Genomic DNA, 13,147 nt, shown 5'->3' on the forward strand with positions numbered 1-13,147 from the left:
ACACACACCAAAATGGGAAAGTAGTTTATGAAATACTATATTCAAAGCCCTCAGTCTAATCCCAAGAGGCTTATGTTGCTCATAAGATATCTCCCCTTGTCCATAAGGGGGGGAAAAAAATCATCACACAAAACTATCTCTCAGCAGCAGATTATATGTTACATAAAATGTGCATATTGGCTGTGAGTTAATATGTAGAGCCATGAGGCCAAGGAGAGGTAGTAAAGTGGCAGAAGCACTCAGACTGACCGTAAAAACCAGAGCATGGATGCTCACTGTTGGCTAGGGAATGTCGTAAGCACAGGGCTAGCTACCCCAATCAGGGCTGCTGCTCCCAAGGGCAGTCACACCACCTGCATGGAGAACTGCAGAGAGCGATGACTGCAAGCTACTTGCACAGGCAGGATAAGTGCCAGAGGATTACTCCCCTGCCCCCAACACAGGGCAGATACAGCCATATGGCTCTGTACTTTGCAGCTACCAAAGAAAGAAAATACACATGGCCAGGAAGGAGACCAGGATCCATTAGCCACTCCAATTGTGGGGTGTGAAGCACAATAGTTGCAGGAAAAGAGGGATGCTGCAGTTGCAGCCTAATGTTGCAATGTCCTTATTGTGGCTACACACCTCTATTGCAGCTAAATTCTAGAGATTGGTCTTGGCCAGAGACAACAGTGGTTTGCACTACTACCTGAATTATTTGTTGCTATCCTGTAGGTAATAACCTACAAGAAGTTCACAAAATTCAGCAGGCAGCAAGCCAGCCTGACTCAAAGCATTTCCTCCATTCAACTGGACTGCCTCAACAGCAAGTTAAAATTTTCTTACTCTTGGGTACATGTGAAATGAAGCTGACAGATGCATGTGTGGGCTCCCCTAAGGTTGGAAATTGGCACTCACAGTACAAGAGAGTAATTGGCAGAATTATTAGGACTCAGTTTGCATTTGGAGCACAAATAAACTAATTAAAGGTTTCCCTATAGCTATTATGACAAACACCTCCTTGTGCACAGAGACAAGGGTCTGTGGATATAGGAGAAAGAGCATTGCCATTGTTTTAATCGGTGGCCATGTGAAATTAGGAGAAAATCATCTTGCTTAAACCTCTTAATCTCCTTTCCTCCTTGTAAGACTTAAAGCACTGGGGGTAAACAAACCTGCGCCAGAGATGACTGGAATTTCAGTCCAATAATTTGTGTTAAACACATGTACAGCATTTTTGGGAACTCCAGTAATAAAAGTCTACTCATATAAAAAACATTAAGATCATAACTGATAATAAAACACACTGCATGAATACATGCACACGACAAGATTATTAGGAAGAAGTCTCTGAAAAACAGTCTGGAGTATTTGAAAGCAAGTTAGTTGAGCATTTTAAGTTGAACCACCACCCCACTCCCCAAGCAAGACATTACCAACTGCTTTCTCCTTCTTGTCTTTGAAAGGAAAATGCACATTAGAAGAGCTGAATTCCTGAACTGTGATTCTTCCAGGAAGCCCTAGTCACCCCACAACATACATACATCTCAAGGCCATCTTTCCAAAACACAGCCCACCTGTATCACTTAACTTTTACCCTCAGCACATAATTCACTGGACAGTGCGATCACCACTCCAGGCTGCAAAGCAGCTGTAATGGCTTGTTTACATCAGAAAGCTGCATTGGTTTAACTTAAACAACACATCCTAAGATTTTAAGCTGATTTAGTCCAAGAGCTCTGTAGAGACTAGGCCTGGACTCACATGATTAATCACAACCATTACTGTTGGCTTAGTAAGCACAGCAATGGTAATCAACTCACCTACACAAAGGTAACGATTTTTATTTACATCAGCTGAAATAATGTGCAGATTTAAACACACAGCTAAGTGCAACCCTAGGAAGCCATCAGAGGGTGTATGAGAAAACACAGGCAGAAACTGAGTAACTTGAGAGGCTACAGTGCCCAAAACTCTACTGTCGTGACCTCTCGAAGGTCACAGCAATGCCCACCAGCCTTTGCAAAGGTTAAGCATGCATTCCTTCCTGTATCCGTGCCAGGGCAGGGACGACCATCCCCGAGCATTTGACTTGCTTCAATGAGGCAAAGTACAACACACACGCAAGGTGTTGCACACCTCCGGGAAAAGGAGAGGGTTGGTTACCCTTCCCCAGTGCATGGTTAGAGCCAAAGTGGGAGTTCGGGGTGTTCCTATTTTTGGCCATAAATCTTAACCATCCACCAGCATGCACAGAAGAGAAGGGGATCCTGGAAGGGAGACGTGCGGTATACATAAAGCCCTTTTTATCCCTGCAGCACCAGGGAGAGAGGGAGCAAACCACATGAGCTAGGGCTAACATCTGGAATCGTTACATGGGAGCCAAACACCACAGAAAGCGACAGCATTCCTCAAGTTTCCATGCGGGGTAGGGAACCTTCCTTTCCCCAGCGCAACCCCATCCGTCAGCCCGCTCACTTCCTGCCAACCTCCTGCCTTCCCAGCAGCCAGCAAGCTCCTCCCTCGAGTCTAGTTAGCTTTCCACTGCCACGTCAATTGAGGCAGAAGGACAGAAGGGAAGCAAGAAGGGAGGGAGCAAAACCCAGAAGAGGGAGGGAGGGAGGCTCAGCAATGCCAGACATAGTGGGGGGAGAAAAAGAGGGGGTGCAGATTGCTCCTGCAGTAGCTGGAGGTGAGCTGCAAAGGCAACTGGCCAAGGCGGGTCAAAGGACCCTTTTGAGGACTTGGAAGCAAAGGGTGGTCCTGTTTCAGCTTTGCTCCGGACCCCAGGCAAAGGGCTGATCTACAGGACAGAACTGGGCAGAAGGAAATGAGGGTGCATGGGGCCTGGGAATCCTCCCACACAGCTCCAGGGGAAAGAACAGGAGTTGAATGAAGCAACAAGTTCTGCACACCTGGGTGACAGTCAAAACTTCCCAGCATTTCCTCCCCAAGCATCAGTAACTGATTAATATTTTTTTTTTCCTCTCTTTCTAAAAAGGTGCAGCATACCCCAGGTGGAAACCAGGTACCAGCCTGACACCAGCACTGGAAGAGGAAGGACCTTGGAAGTTTGCTCCAAATTGGAAACATGCAGAGAGCAACATTTCTTCTTCCCAGCTGCCAGAGGAGGATGTTTTTTCAATCAGGACTTGGACTTTCTTTCACCCCATCTCTGCCCCTAAAACCCCATCCCAAAAGCAGGGAGGGGAAAGGACTAATGAGCTGCTGATAGCCGGAGAGCAGATCGCAGAGGCTCCACTCCGTCTGCCCAGTGTTCAGACTACCTGTTCAGGACTACGAGATTGTACAGTAGTCTGCACATTGGTTAGGCTGTGCTGGGATACACCACACACTGCCAGTGCTGCACGGGGACGGCAACACCTGCATGGCAGAGGGACGTGCTTGGAGAGGGTGGGCTGCGGGGATAGCTGCATGCAAAGTTCACTCATCCCTCAGCCTGGGAAGATATAACCCTTTGGAGCCATGCTTGATGATCACTTTTACCTGCCTGTTCACCAGCCTACTCACAACCCTCTTATTCCTCCTCCATCTCTCTCATCCCTTTCTTAGCCGTCATTTTTTCAGCTTCACGCACTTGTCCCAGGGGTAGCTGTGTTCAGGATGGCTTGTGTTTCACATGCTAAACTTTGCCATAAAATGCAGAAATAGACACATGGGCCTGGCAGAATTACAACTGCACTGTGCTTTGCTACCTGAGAAGGCAGGATCAAGCAGAGAAAGATGACTGGAGAAAGGGGATTTCACATCAAAGAATGCTTGTCATTACTAAAGAAAAACCCACAAAGGACTGAAAGTTGGAGGTTTGGATACTCTGGAAGTTGTGTTTGCTTTGATGTTTGTCTGGAAAAGAAAGAAGATAAACAGTGAGTGAAAGCATACATGAGGACTGATTAAGACTGAGTAAGATATTATCCATGAGAAAACATGTATTTGTGAAAAAAGATGAATGAATGAAAGAGCTCCACAGAGGACATAAAGAGAAGGAACATGTTCCAGAGAGCACCTGAGAGCCACGTGAAAGCAGGGGAGGAAGAACCTCAGAGCAGATGGGCTCCTATGGTCTTTAAACAAGCTGGGTAAAAAAACCTGGCTGCAGCTGGACCCATCACAGCAAGTTTCTGATGACTCATGGGCATCAGAGCAAAGACAAAAGGATTTCTACCAGCTGAGCTGTGCCTCAAGGACATAAACTGTTGGGGGGGAGAAGAGGGAGGAGTGTGTGTGTAGTGGAGGAACAATCTCAGTATTGATCAAAAGTATTTATTTTTAAATTAGAATTGGGTACAAGACATTGACAGGTACAGAATAAGTAGCTATCTAATGACTGTCAATAAGGTCAAATCTTCCCCAGGATAGAGAGTACTTTTGTATTTCGAGCAAAAGAGAAGACATGAAGACAGAGAAATAGCTCAAGCACAACTGATGCAGCAGGAATCAACATGATGTGTAAAGAATATGATGCACTCCCTGACACACTTGAAAGTACCTAAAACTCTGTGCCCACTCCTCCTGCACACTTACAGGACTCAAATGCACTGACATTGCATGCAACACAAATACTTTCACACAAGCAAATAAGGCCATATTCTTCTCATGTAATCACCTGTTCTTACAAGCCAAAAGTTTCTAGTACATGATTTACCTGAGTAAGGACAGAAGGTCCCATCTGTATTGTACATTCACACAAATTCCCAAAGGAAACAGCAGATACATCCAGCCACCCAGCTGTGCAAACACTCCAGCACACAGTGGCACACAGTCACAGGCACTCCAGCAGAAACAGCCACCCTTGCAGAGCAGAGAGCACGCGGTCCCCTCAGCAGGCAGTAAGCTTTACTAATAGGAACCACTGAGCACAGTGCCCATTGCATCTCGCCTACAAGGTCCCCATCACCAGCAGCTCTAGCCCAGCTCGCAGACCCTCTTTTCCAGCAGGAGGGAAAGCCCTGCAGAGAAGTGGGCACTGTGCATTTCATAAGGGATTCAGGCAGAAGGACTATTCAGATCAAGTTCTTGTATCGTGTCCACTACGGTGCTCGCCGAGCAGTTAAGGCAGTGCGCTGTGTTGCTGCTCTAGCCCTGGGGACACTGTGGCCTCCCTGAGCAAGGAAATCTCACTATATATTGCCAGCAGCCAGACCAGGCTCCTCCCCACCTCTCCCTCCCACTACTGGCCTGCAGCATAATCCCACAGGGATCAGGAGGTGCAGGTACCTCAAAAGGGTCTCCAGGTCTTGGGAGGCCAGCTTTCTGTGGGGCCGCTCTCCATGGGGCCAGTGTTTGACTCATTGAAAGGAGACAGGAAGAAAAACAGAGAGCCCAGGAGCACACACACAGGCTCTTGGCAGCAAGGCAGAGTGGGGAGCCAACTTTCCACCCCCGCTTGGCCTGCTCTTTCCTTCCCCTCCCCTTCCCCAGCACACTCCTTCAGGCCCCTCCAGAGCATCAACAGCCATATATCCCTGCTAACATGTAATGCTGGGCCCTTTAAGACATTTTAAGTTTCAGTTCCTTTCTTCAGAGGCAGAGGAAAAAACAAGCCAGCATTGCTGAAAGACTGGTATTTCACTAATGGGGTCCAGATGTCTTCATTCTGCAGACTCTGGGTCCTGGCTTGTAAGACAGGGCAGGGAGAAGCTGTGCCCCCACTTCCCCCAGCTCCAGAGGTGCTAGCCTAGTCTTCACCCTGACCCCACTCCACACCTTCTCACCCTGCTCCTTCCCCCATCATCGCCCACATTTCCGCCACCAGTTTTTCCATCTGCACATGACAGATTCAGCTCCCTCCTTGTTCCCTCTGGACAGCTGCCAGAGCACAAGGGAACTGGGACAAGAGAGCCCACAGAAGTGTAGGGTGGGGCAGACAAAGCCTCCCCCTTCCTCCCAGAGCTTAAGTGAAGAAAGATCACGGTGTACAGCCTTTAAAAACACATAAGAACATTTTAGGAGCTGTAGAGGACATGAGTCCTCCTGAGTTGGTGGAGAAGGAGAGCTCTGGGACAGACATGCAAAGATAACCATCTGACAGAGGACCATGCACTGCAGACAGCTCGACAGCTCTTTGGGATGGAGCCAGCTCCATGCAGGACTGAGGTTTGGGATGGGAATCCCTGTGCTCAAGGCTCTCCAAGCTGCCCCTCAAATGCAGCAGCTCATAGCCTGACTCAACCATGGCGTCCAGGTGGAAGTTGCTGCCTTTCTCCCTCACAACAACCAGTGAATCAGGAGCTGAACTTGGGGAGGAAGCAAATAAAAATATGCTTCCCTTCCCCCCCACTCCCACTCAGTTGAAGACAAAGGCTCCCTTCTCAGAGGCTGCTCAGACCTCATCAGCACTGGATCTCCTGTGTTTACGGGACCAAGGCTGGCAGGGAACTGCTTTCACTAGGCAGCTCTACCTCTTGCTATGCAGCAGGGAAGCGGTGCAGACCTCCAGTTGCTATTGACCCCCAAGGCTGCCCTCCCTCAGGAGGGAAGGGAGGTCCAATCCCCATCCCAGGCAACTGGAATCTATCAACAGTTTACACATCCCCACTGCAGCCCTCCCTCCCACTCCCCAAGGAAGAACAGGGAGTTCTGATCATCTCTGTAGCAGCTGGCTTTGATTAAACTACTTGACATTTATAACCACTCAACCTGCATATGCAAGCTAGAGGAAAGTGAAGCCTCCCCAAGCAACTCTGAATACAAAAAGATCAGGAGTCTTACAGCAGAGAGACACTGATTTAGCAAAAGACATTTCAATGCATGGTTCTTTAATTAGGAAATTGCTGCCTGCTCATCCATAGCAGCACAGCAGCACTCTCCATGCAGAAAGCGGTATTTAGAGGCTGATTCATCACCATATTTGTCATCATTTCCACCTGCTGAGAATGAAACGGGCCCACTGATATGAACTAAACAAGAAGCCAGACCTGGCTGAAGCTCCCAGGCACACTGTGTGCCTCAGAACACCCAAGGGATACAAACCACAGTAAGAGGCAGAGCAGTTTCTTTATTTGCAATCAAAAACCCTGATCAACTCAGAATGCATGACCACATCATACCAGGCATTTTTCATCCCTCAGCACATTGAGTGGCACTAACCCTTTCATTTATGTCCTTACCAAAACCATCCAGTTATCTTTCTCTTTTCAAAGTAATCAGAAAAGGCAATTATCTACCTTTGTCTTGCACAGGTAGTAACACACTGTTGACAATGATAATTTCAGCTGGGACAATTCTGTCCACTTATATCATTTCCCACTGAAGCAGAAAGACACCACAGCACAATGCCAGAATTCCTAATATTCAAGATTTTCAAGCAACTCTACAGTAGGTCCATGTTCCTATCAGTGATATTCCACACATCACTGTAGTTTTGATCAGGAGTACTCTAACCATTCACAATTCAAAGAATTTTACCAATAATGCGTTAACTGGCATGTTCAATACAGAAACACTGAAAACAACATTCCTACTTTGCAGATTTAACAACTGAATCCTGGAGAAGTTAAGTAATGTATCCAAAGTCAGAAGGAGCCAGCATCTGAGCTGCAGCTTCAGCTCCACAGCTCCTGTTGCTATGCTCAGCAAGGAGATAGCTTTTTTTCTTGTGTCCAGGAGAGATGCATGAAAACCTCTGCCATACTCCTTCAGGAAACACATACCTGTCCCACAAATACCAAAAAATCCAAGTCTTGGAACTAACCCATCACCCTTGATCACAGCTGCCACAGCAAGACAAAGGTTAGATTCATTCCAAGTGTCTGTCAACATTCTGCTGAGCCAGAGCTTCAAGCACAAACGTTACTCCTTGTGCGTCAAAAAAGCCAGGTCCACATTCACATCAATTCAGAAATGCTCAGCAGTGCTTAGACCACAGGGAACCTGGCTCAAGGATGGTTTCAACTTGTGTCACAAGCTGCAGACAGTACTCAGAAGATACATCTGTAACACCCAGTGAACTGAAAGCTTTATCCTCATCAGATGCCCAAGACTCAAGTCACAGAGTTGAGCTACTCACCTCATCATCCTTGTACCAGGAGAGGTTCTCCGCTGTCAGGACAAACCAGTACTCCTTGGAGCCACCCTTCATGATACCAATGTTGTTGATGGTGAGCCAGCCCTTTCGGATGACCTAAGGGGGTAGAAGCAGTGACCGTTAACAAGGACCCTAAAAGTCTGGCCTTAGGTGACAGAGGAAAGATCAGAGGGTATCCCAACACACAGAGTAGTATAGAAAGACAAGGAACACCGTGCTCTCTGCTGCTGCCAGAAGAGCCCCCCACTCAACTGGCCGGTGAAGGTCTTCGCCTTGAAAGGGCCAGGAATAGTATAAAAAGGACGCAGGAAGGAACCTGGCAGTGCTGTGCATTATACCCTCTGCCAAGGGCAAAGAGATGCAGGAAGAACTGCATCAAGAGTACCTCAGACACTGGCACAACCTACAAGCACCAGATCACAGCAACACACCCAGAAAAGGCCGTGCCTAGAGAAAACCAGGACACCAACACACCTTTCAGCACACTGCACGTGTGGAGTGCTTCACCCAACTCATGGGGGTGGGGGGAACCAGTTCAAGAGACAAGCCAGCAACCCAGAAAGAATTGAGTTTAGTAAAAAGGAGACACTAAGTATAACAGAACAAAATGGTGCATCTGGAATTAGTACCCTGGACTTCAGCACACTCAGGTATTTGAGTAGTCACATTAATTTAGGACAAAACAAGTTCCTTTAAGTTTAGTCTGTAAAGAAGCCAGGCTATTACTCTAGGGAACTCCAATTCACCAAGTGCTGGTTTAGAGCCTCACACATGCAGTAATAAAATGCAAGTATGCATCAGCTTAAACGCATTAGCTTTTATATGTATTACTGCACTGTTAACACCCAAAAACATCTGCATGCATTATGTGTGTGTACCTTGTTGTATGGATGTGCTTGCTGAAAATGACCTGGCATTAAAAAACATGTGACTGCACTGCATATTAGCAAGTGACACTGTGTGAGCAGCCTACCACAGAGGTACACAATCCTTTTAATTGTCAATTTACCCTATAAAGGTAAACGTAGGAGCATTGGATCTTCATCTTATGCCTACTACTAAGCTCGAGATAGTCCTATTCTTTCTGTGGACAGGAGGGGGCAGTGAAACAGAGCCACACGTCTTGGATTACTACTCTATCTCCACCCACTCACAAGATGTACCAGCAGTTCTGAATTTTTCCTCAACACACTACCTTTTCACCTCATTTCTGCTTCACCTGCATCGAGTGCCAGCTGCCCTCCTCTCCCCGTTCAGCAGCAGAGGGAATAATTTGTCTATGCACTGTTCTTGCCTTCCCAGATGCAACATTAATGTTCATTAGCACACCCTGCTGAGTGGCCTTCTACTCACCAGGATCTCATCCTGCAAAGGGGAACCATAGCAACAGCAGCAGAGCAGAGAGCAGGAGAGGAGCAAAGAGAGGAGAGATTGTTACTAGGAAAGCTGGAGCAGGAGAAGAGAGGCTCAAAAATAAAATAAATTGGAGGCTGGTACCAAATCTTTTACCCCAGGTGTTAACAAAAACAACCCCCATTCCCAAAATAAAGTCTGCTAACAGGAAAGCCAAAGCACTTCACAGGTAGATCCAGAGTTTGCACTCTTTTACACTCAGCTTTTCTGTAAGGTATACTGCAGAGGATGGGGTTCCCTAAAGCTGCTCCAAGATCCCATGAAATGGATGGTTGGCCAGCCCAACCTGCTGACCTAGCTGCCTGCCAACAGTACTGAAACAGTCTGCATGTTTATGTGCAGAGAAAGGTGGTCAAACATGTTATAAAGAGGATGGATGTCAGGAGTGAATGTCTTTAAAAAGACTAAGCAAAAGTATTTGCTTGCATTTTCTATGAAGCTGCTTGTAAGGCTTTTTTTCCTACAAGATCTTCCAGCCCAGATAGCCTTGCCATGTCTGCAGCAAATGGGGGAGAAGGTGTCATTAGCCCCTTTTTAATGGTATGTACACTCCTTACAGTTCCTGAAGGAATAATGGAACTCCTCCACGGCTGTCTTCTCCCATGGGTGTGTTCTCATACATACCCAGTGCAACCATGGCTATAATCACCTTTTGTCTCTCTGTACAGGGGTTTAAGTATTTCCAGTGAAGTTTTCCAGAAGAGAGTCCATGAACTCTCTTGAAATCCCTTTCCAGAAAGTAGATACCACTGATGGCAAAAGACAACTAGAAAACACAATTCTGTACTGTGACAGTTCAGACCTAGTGTTCTGTACCCCTCCCCTCACCTCAGCAGAAGAGTTGCACAGCTAGTGAAGGCACTGGACAAACAGGGGTATACACAACATTAATAGGTATTTCTACCAGAAAAACAAGACCAGATCTTGATTATCAAGCATCCATTTCCCTCTACAACACTTTCCCTCCATTGCTGCTACATGCTCAGTTCATCCTAACCACAGTGAGCCTAAAACGCTATCCTCCAGCTATAAACAGAATTTGATGAGTAAGAAAACCCAAACTTAGAGCACTGCTGCATCCAGCCCACACTTGTCCACCTGGTAGCTTCCAGGTAGCAAACATGTCCTTCTTGCAGTAGTGAAGGAGATGGAACTTGGCCTACCTGGTTGCCAGCTGCCTTCTTCTTGCTCATCTGGCTGCTCCTCTGCTGAGCACTGCAAACAACAGCAGAGACATTCAAAACCTCTCAGGCTCTTCATCACCTGAATACTGCTCCCATCAGATAGCTGCTACAGGGAGTTCATGCCCCTCACCACTGCCTTCCAAACCTTGATAACCCAATCTACTTCCATCTGCTCTCTCAGCCTGGTCTACTCATCTTCTCATTCCCACTTGAACCACACCTGGGTCATTAACCCTCCAGTGCTTCTGCTTTTTTCCCCCTGACACAACCCTAATACTTTAAATCCCCCTTCTACACATCCCTATTCTCCTCCCCAGCCTTGCAATACAGAGCCACTAAAAAACAAGCAATACTGAGAGCTGGACCATAATTTGGGACCACAGCATCCGCACCAGGGCCTTTGCAACCCATTACTGGAGAAGCTATAGGACAGAGCCACAGGAAACACAGGCAGAGAAGTGGAGGTAATAGGATGTGGGTGCTTACTTGGCAAAGCCAATGAAATCCTCATGGTTTGTGTTCATGTAAGCCAGCTCGATGTCTATTAGAAGCATGACCTGCCAAACAGAGGCACAGACAGAGCAAGACAGACGTTAGTGATTGACACTGCTAATAGTCAGGGACAGACAGAGCCCTGTACATTCTTCATCTGATCAGCCCTCTGCAGCCAGACACCCCTTGGCTCAGGACACTCTAGCCTAGACTGTCCCTTCCAAGGTGTCCCCCACCCCACCCAATCTCCCCTCTTAAACATGCTCCTCATCCCCTACCTGATCTTTGGTCCTGCCTTCTCTCTCACGGATGTGAGTAGTAACAATTCTCTCCATCTCCTCACGCAGATGAGGGTACTGGCTGAGCTGCAAGACAGAGAAAACACGTGCACATGGGAAAGGGAGGTATAAAGGGGGGAGCAGCCCCCCAACATGTATGCATGCACACATACACCCTGCAATCAGGTATTTTCAAGGGAAGTTCTAGAAAGCTGGACTTGCAGACAGATTTTTTCCAAGTTCCTGTAAGTCTGCTGGGGGCAAAGTTCATTCCGACTTGCTTTGGGCTTCAGAGAAAAGCCCTTTTCACTCTTGCAGCAACCTTTCTGCCTCACTGGAGACCTACTCCAAACCCACCACATTCTTCCTGGCATGACACTCTTGACAAACCCCAGATGTAAACACACTACTTATTACTTGTTGGGTTTTTCCCATGAAAGTGAAAAATTTCTCTAGATGTTCAGCATCTCATTGTAGTAGGCTAGGTAGGTGAATGGCCTGTTGCTACAATGTGCTAAATCCTATGGGAAGTCTCTCTGGGAGGTGAAGTGGATTTCAATCCCCATTTGCTGAGGCATTAAGTGAAAGCATCTGGCCGCCTCCATCAACATCTGCAAGCAGAGAGAGAATCTGACCAACTCAAGGGGGTATGTCTTCAAGGAACACTGTACTCTGGGTATCACAGCTGCTTCTACCTGCTCTCCACCTGTGTTGGGGCAGGATTACATAGTTGAGGTCTATTATTCACATCTCACCTACACCACACTTTTTGCCATGTTATGAGGAGGGAATCCTTTCCTGCCCAGACAGAGAAGTAGGACTTTACTAGCTGTGGTTCCAAAGAAGAATATCTACAGAGATCATACATGAGAAACCCTTCCAAAATGAGCACCCTTAAAGCCCTCCGGGTTTCACACAGCACTTAACCTACTTGCCTAGATTCATAAGCCTCTAGTGATTTCAATAGCAGTAACTGTATGTTTCTCAGGTCAGGCCCAGCACAATCAAATGAAATTAACCCTCCGGACCCAGGATCTAGCCCTTTCTTTCCTACTTTGCCTGTCCCCTGTGAAATCATTTCCCCCTTTTTTTTTTTCAGTACTACCTCCAATTTGACTATGATGTCAAACAGCATTTCCTAATATCAGTCTCTCATATCCCCTCAAGTGAGTGTATAAAAAAGAAATCTCATTTGCCTATGATCTGTATTGCATTTGTTTTGTTCCACCAATTTACACGAGAACTTCTTAAACTGGTCTGGTCTTTTGTTCTGCATACATAAACAATTATAACATGCTAGAAGGAACTGGCTCAAAGTGTGCAGCATCACTACTGGAAGCCAGATCCTATTCTAACCAGCAACAATATTCCTAACATCTGACTAGAAATAGTCTCAAACCCTTTCAGCACCCTTGCAGTCAAGTGAGTTGCAATAGCTTGGATCTGAAATTGAGGACTAGCTTTGACACTACCTATTTTCAAATGTGTGGTTTGTTTTGAATGCCCATGACCCTAGAGAGGCAGGAAAAAAACCAAGTGGAATTAGTGTTCCCCACCACCACTTTGTTTTGAAAGCACAAACTGGGTGTTCTCCATGATCTTTATAGTTCAGGCAGCTGGTTGCTTCAGGGACACACAGGCAAAGCTTCCTGTTTCCTTTGGGGGGTTGGCAAAGGATAGACGGGCAAGTTATGTCAAACAGAAAAACAGGAAGTTGGAAAACCTCTAAGCGAGTCTCAGCTTCTTTGCTT

General features: G+C 46.7%; 1 protein-coding gene across 9 annotated transcripts in view; it reads right to left on the bottom strand.

Annotated features, from left to right (window-relative positions):
• DNM1 (dynamin 1) overlaps positions 1-13,147 on the bottom strand; it is a 69,182-nt gene that overhangs the window by 16,896 nt on the left and 39,139 nt on the right. For 6 of the 9 annotated variants that reach the window (XM_059828982.1, XM_059828981.1, XM_059828985.1 and 3 more), the window contains exons 11-15: positions 11,397-11,483; positions 11,113-11,183; positions 10,606-10,657; positions 9,383-9,394; positions 8,012-8,125 (exon numbers count right to left, since the gene is read on the bottom strand). In XM_059828982.1, coding sequence (XP_059684965.1) covers positions 8,012-8,125; positions 9,383-9,394; positions 10,606-10,657; positions 11,113-11,183; positions 11,397-11,483 — 336 coding nt within the window. The remainder of the gene's footprint in view (positions 1-8,011; positions 8,126-9,382; positions 9,395-10,605; positions 10,658-11,112; positions 11,184-11,396; positions 11,484-13,147) is intronic. The other 3 variants (XM_059828978.1, XM_059828976.1, XM_059828979.1) reach the window with 1 other exon arrangement.

Source organism: Gavia stellata, chromosome 24 (assembly GCF_030936135.1).
Source record: "Gavia stellata isolate bGavSte3 chromosome 24, bGavSte3.hap2, whole genome shotgun sequence".
In the NCBI taxonomy this organism is placed as follows: Eukaryota; Metazoa; Chordata; class Aves; order Gaviiformes; family Gaviidae; genus Gavia; species Gavia stellata.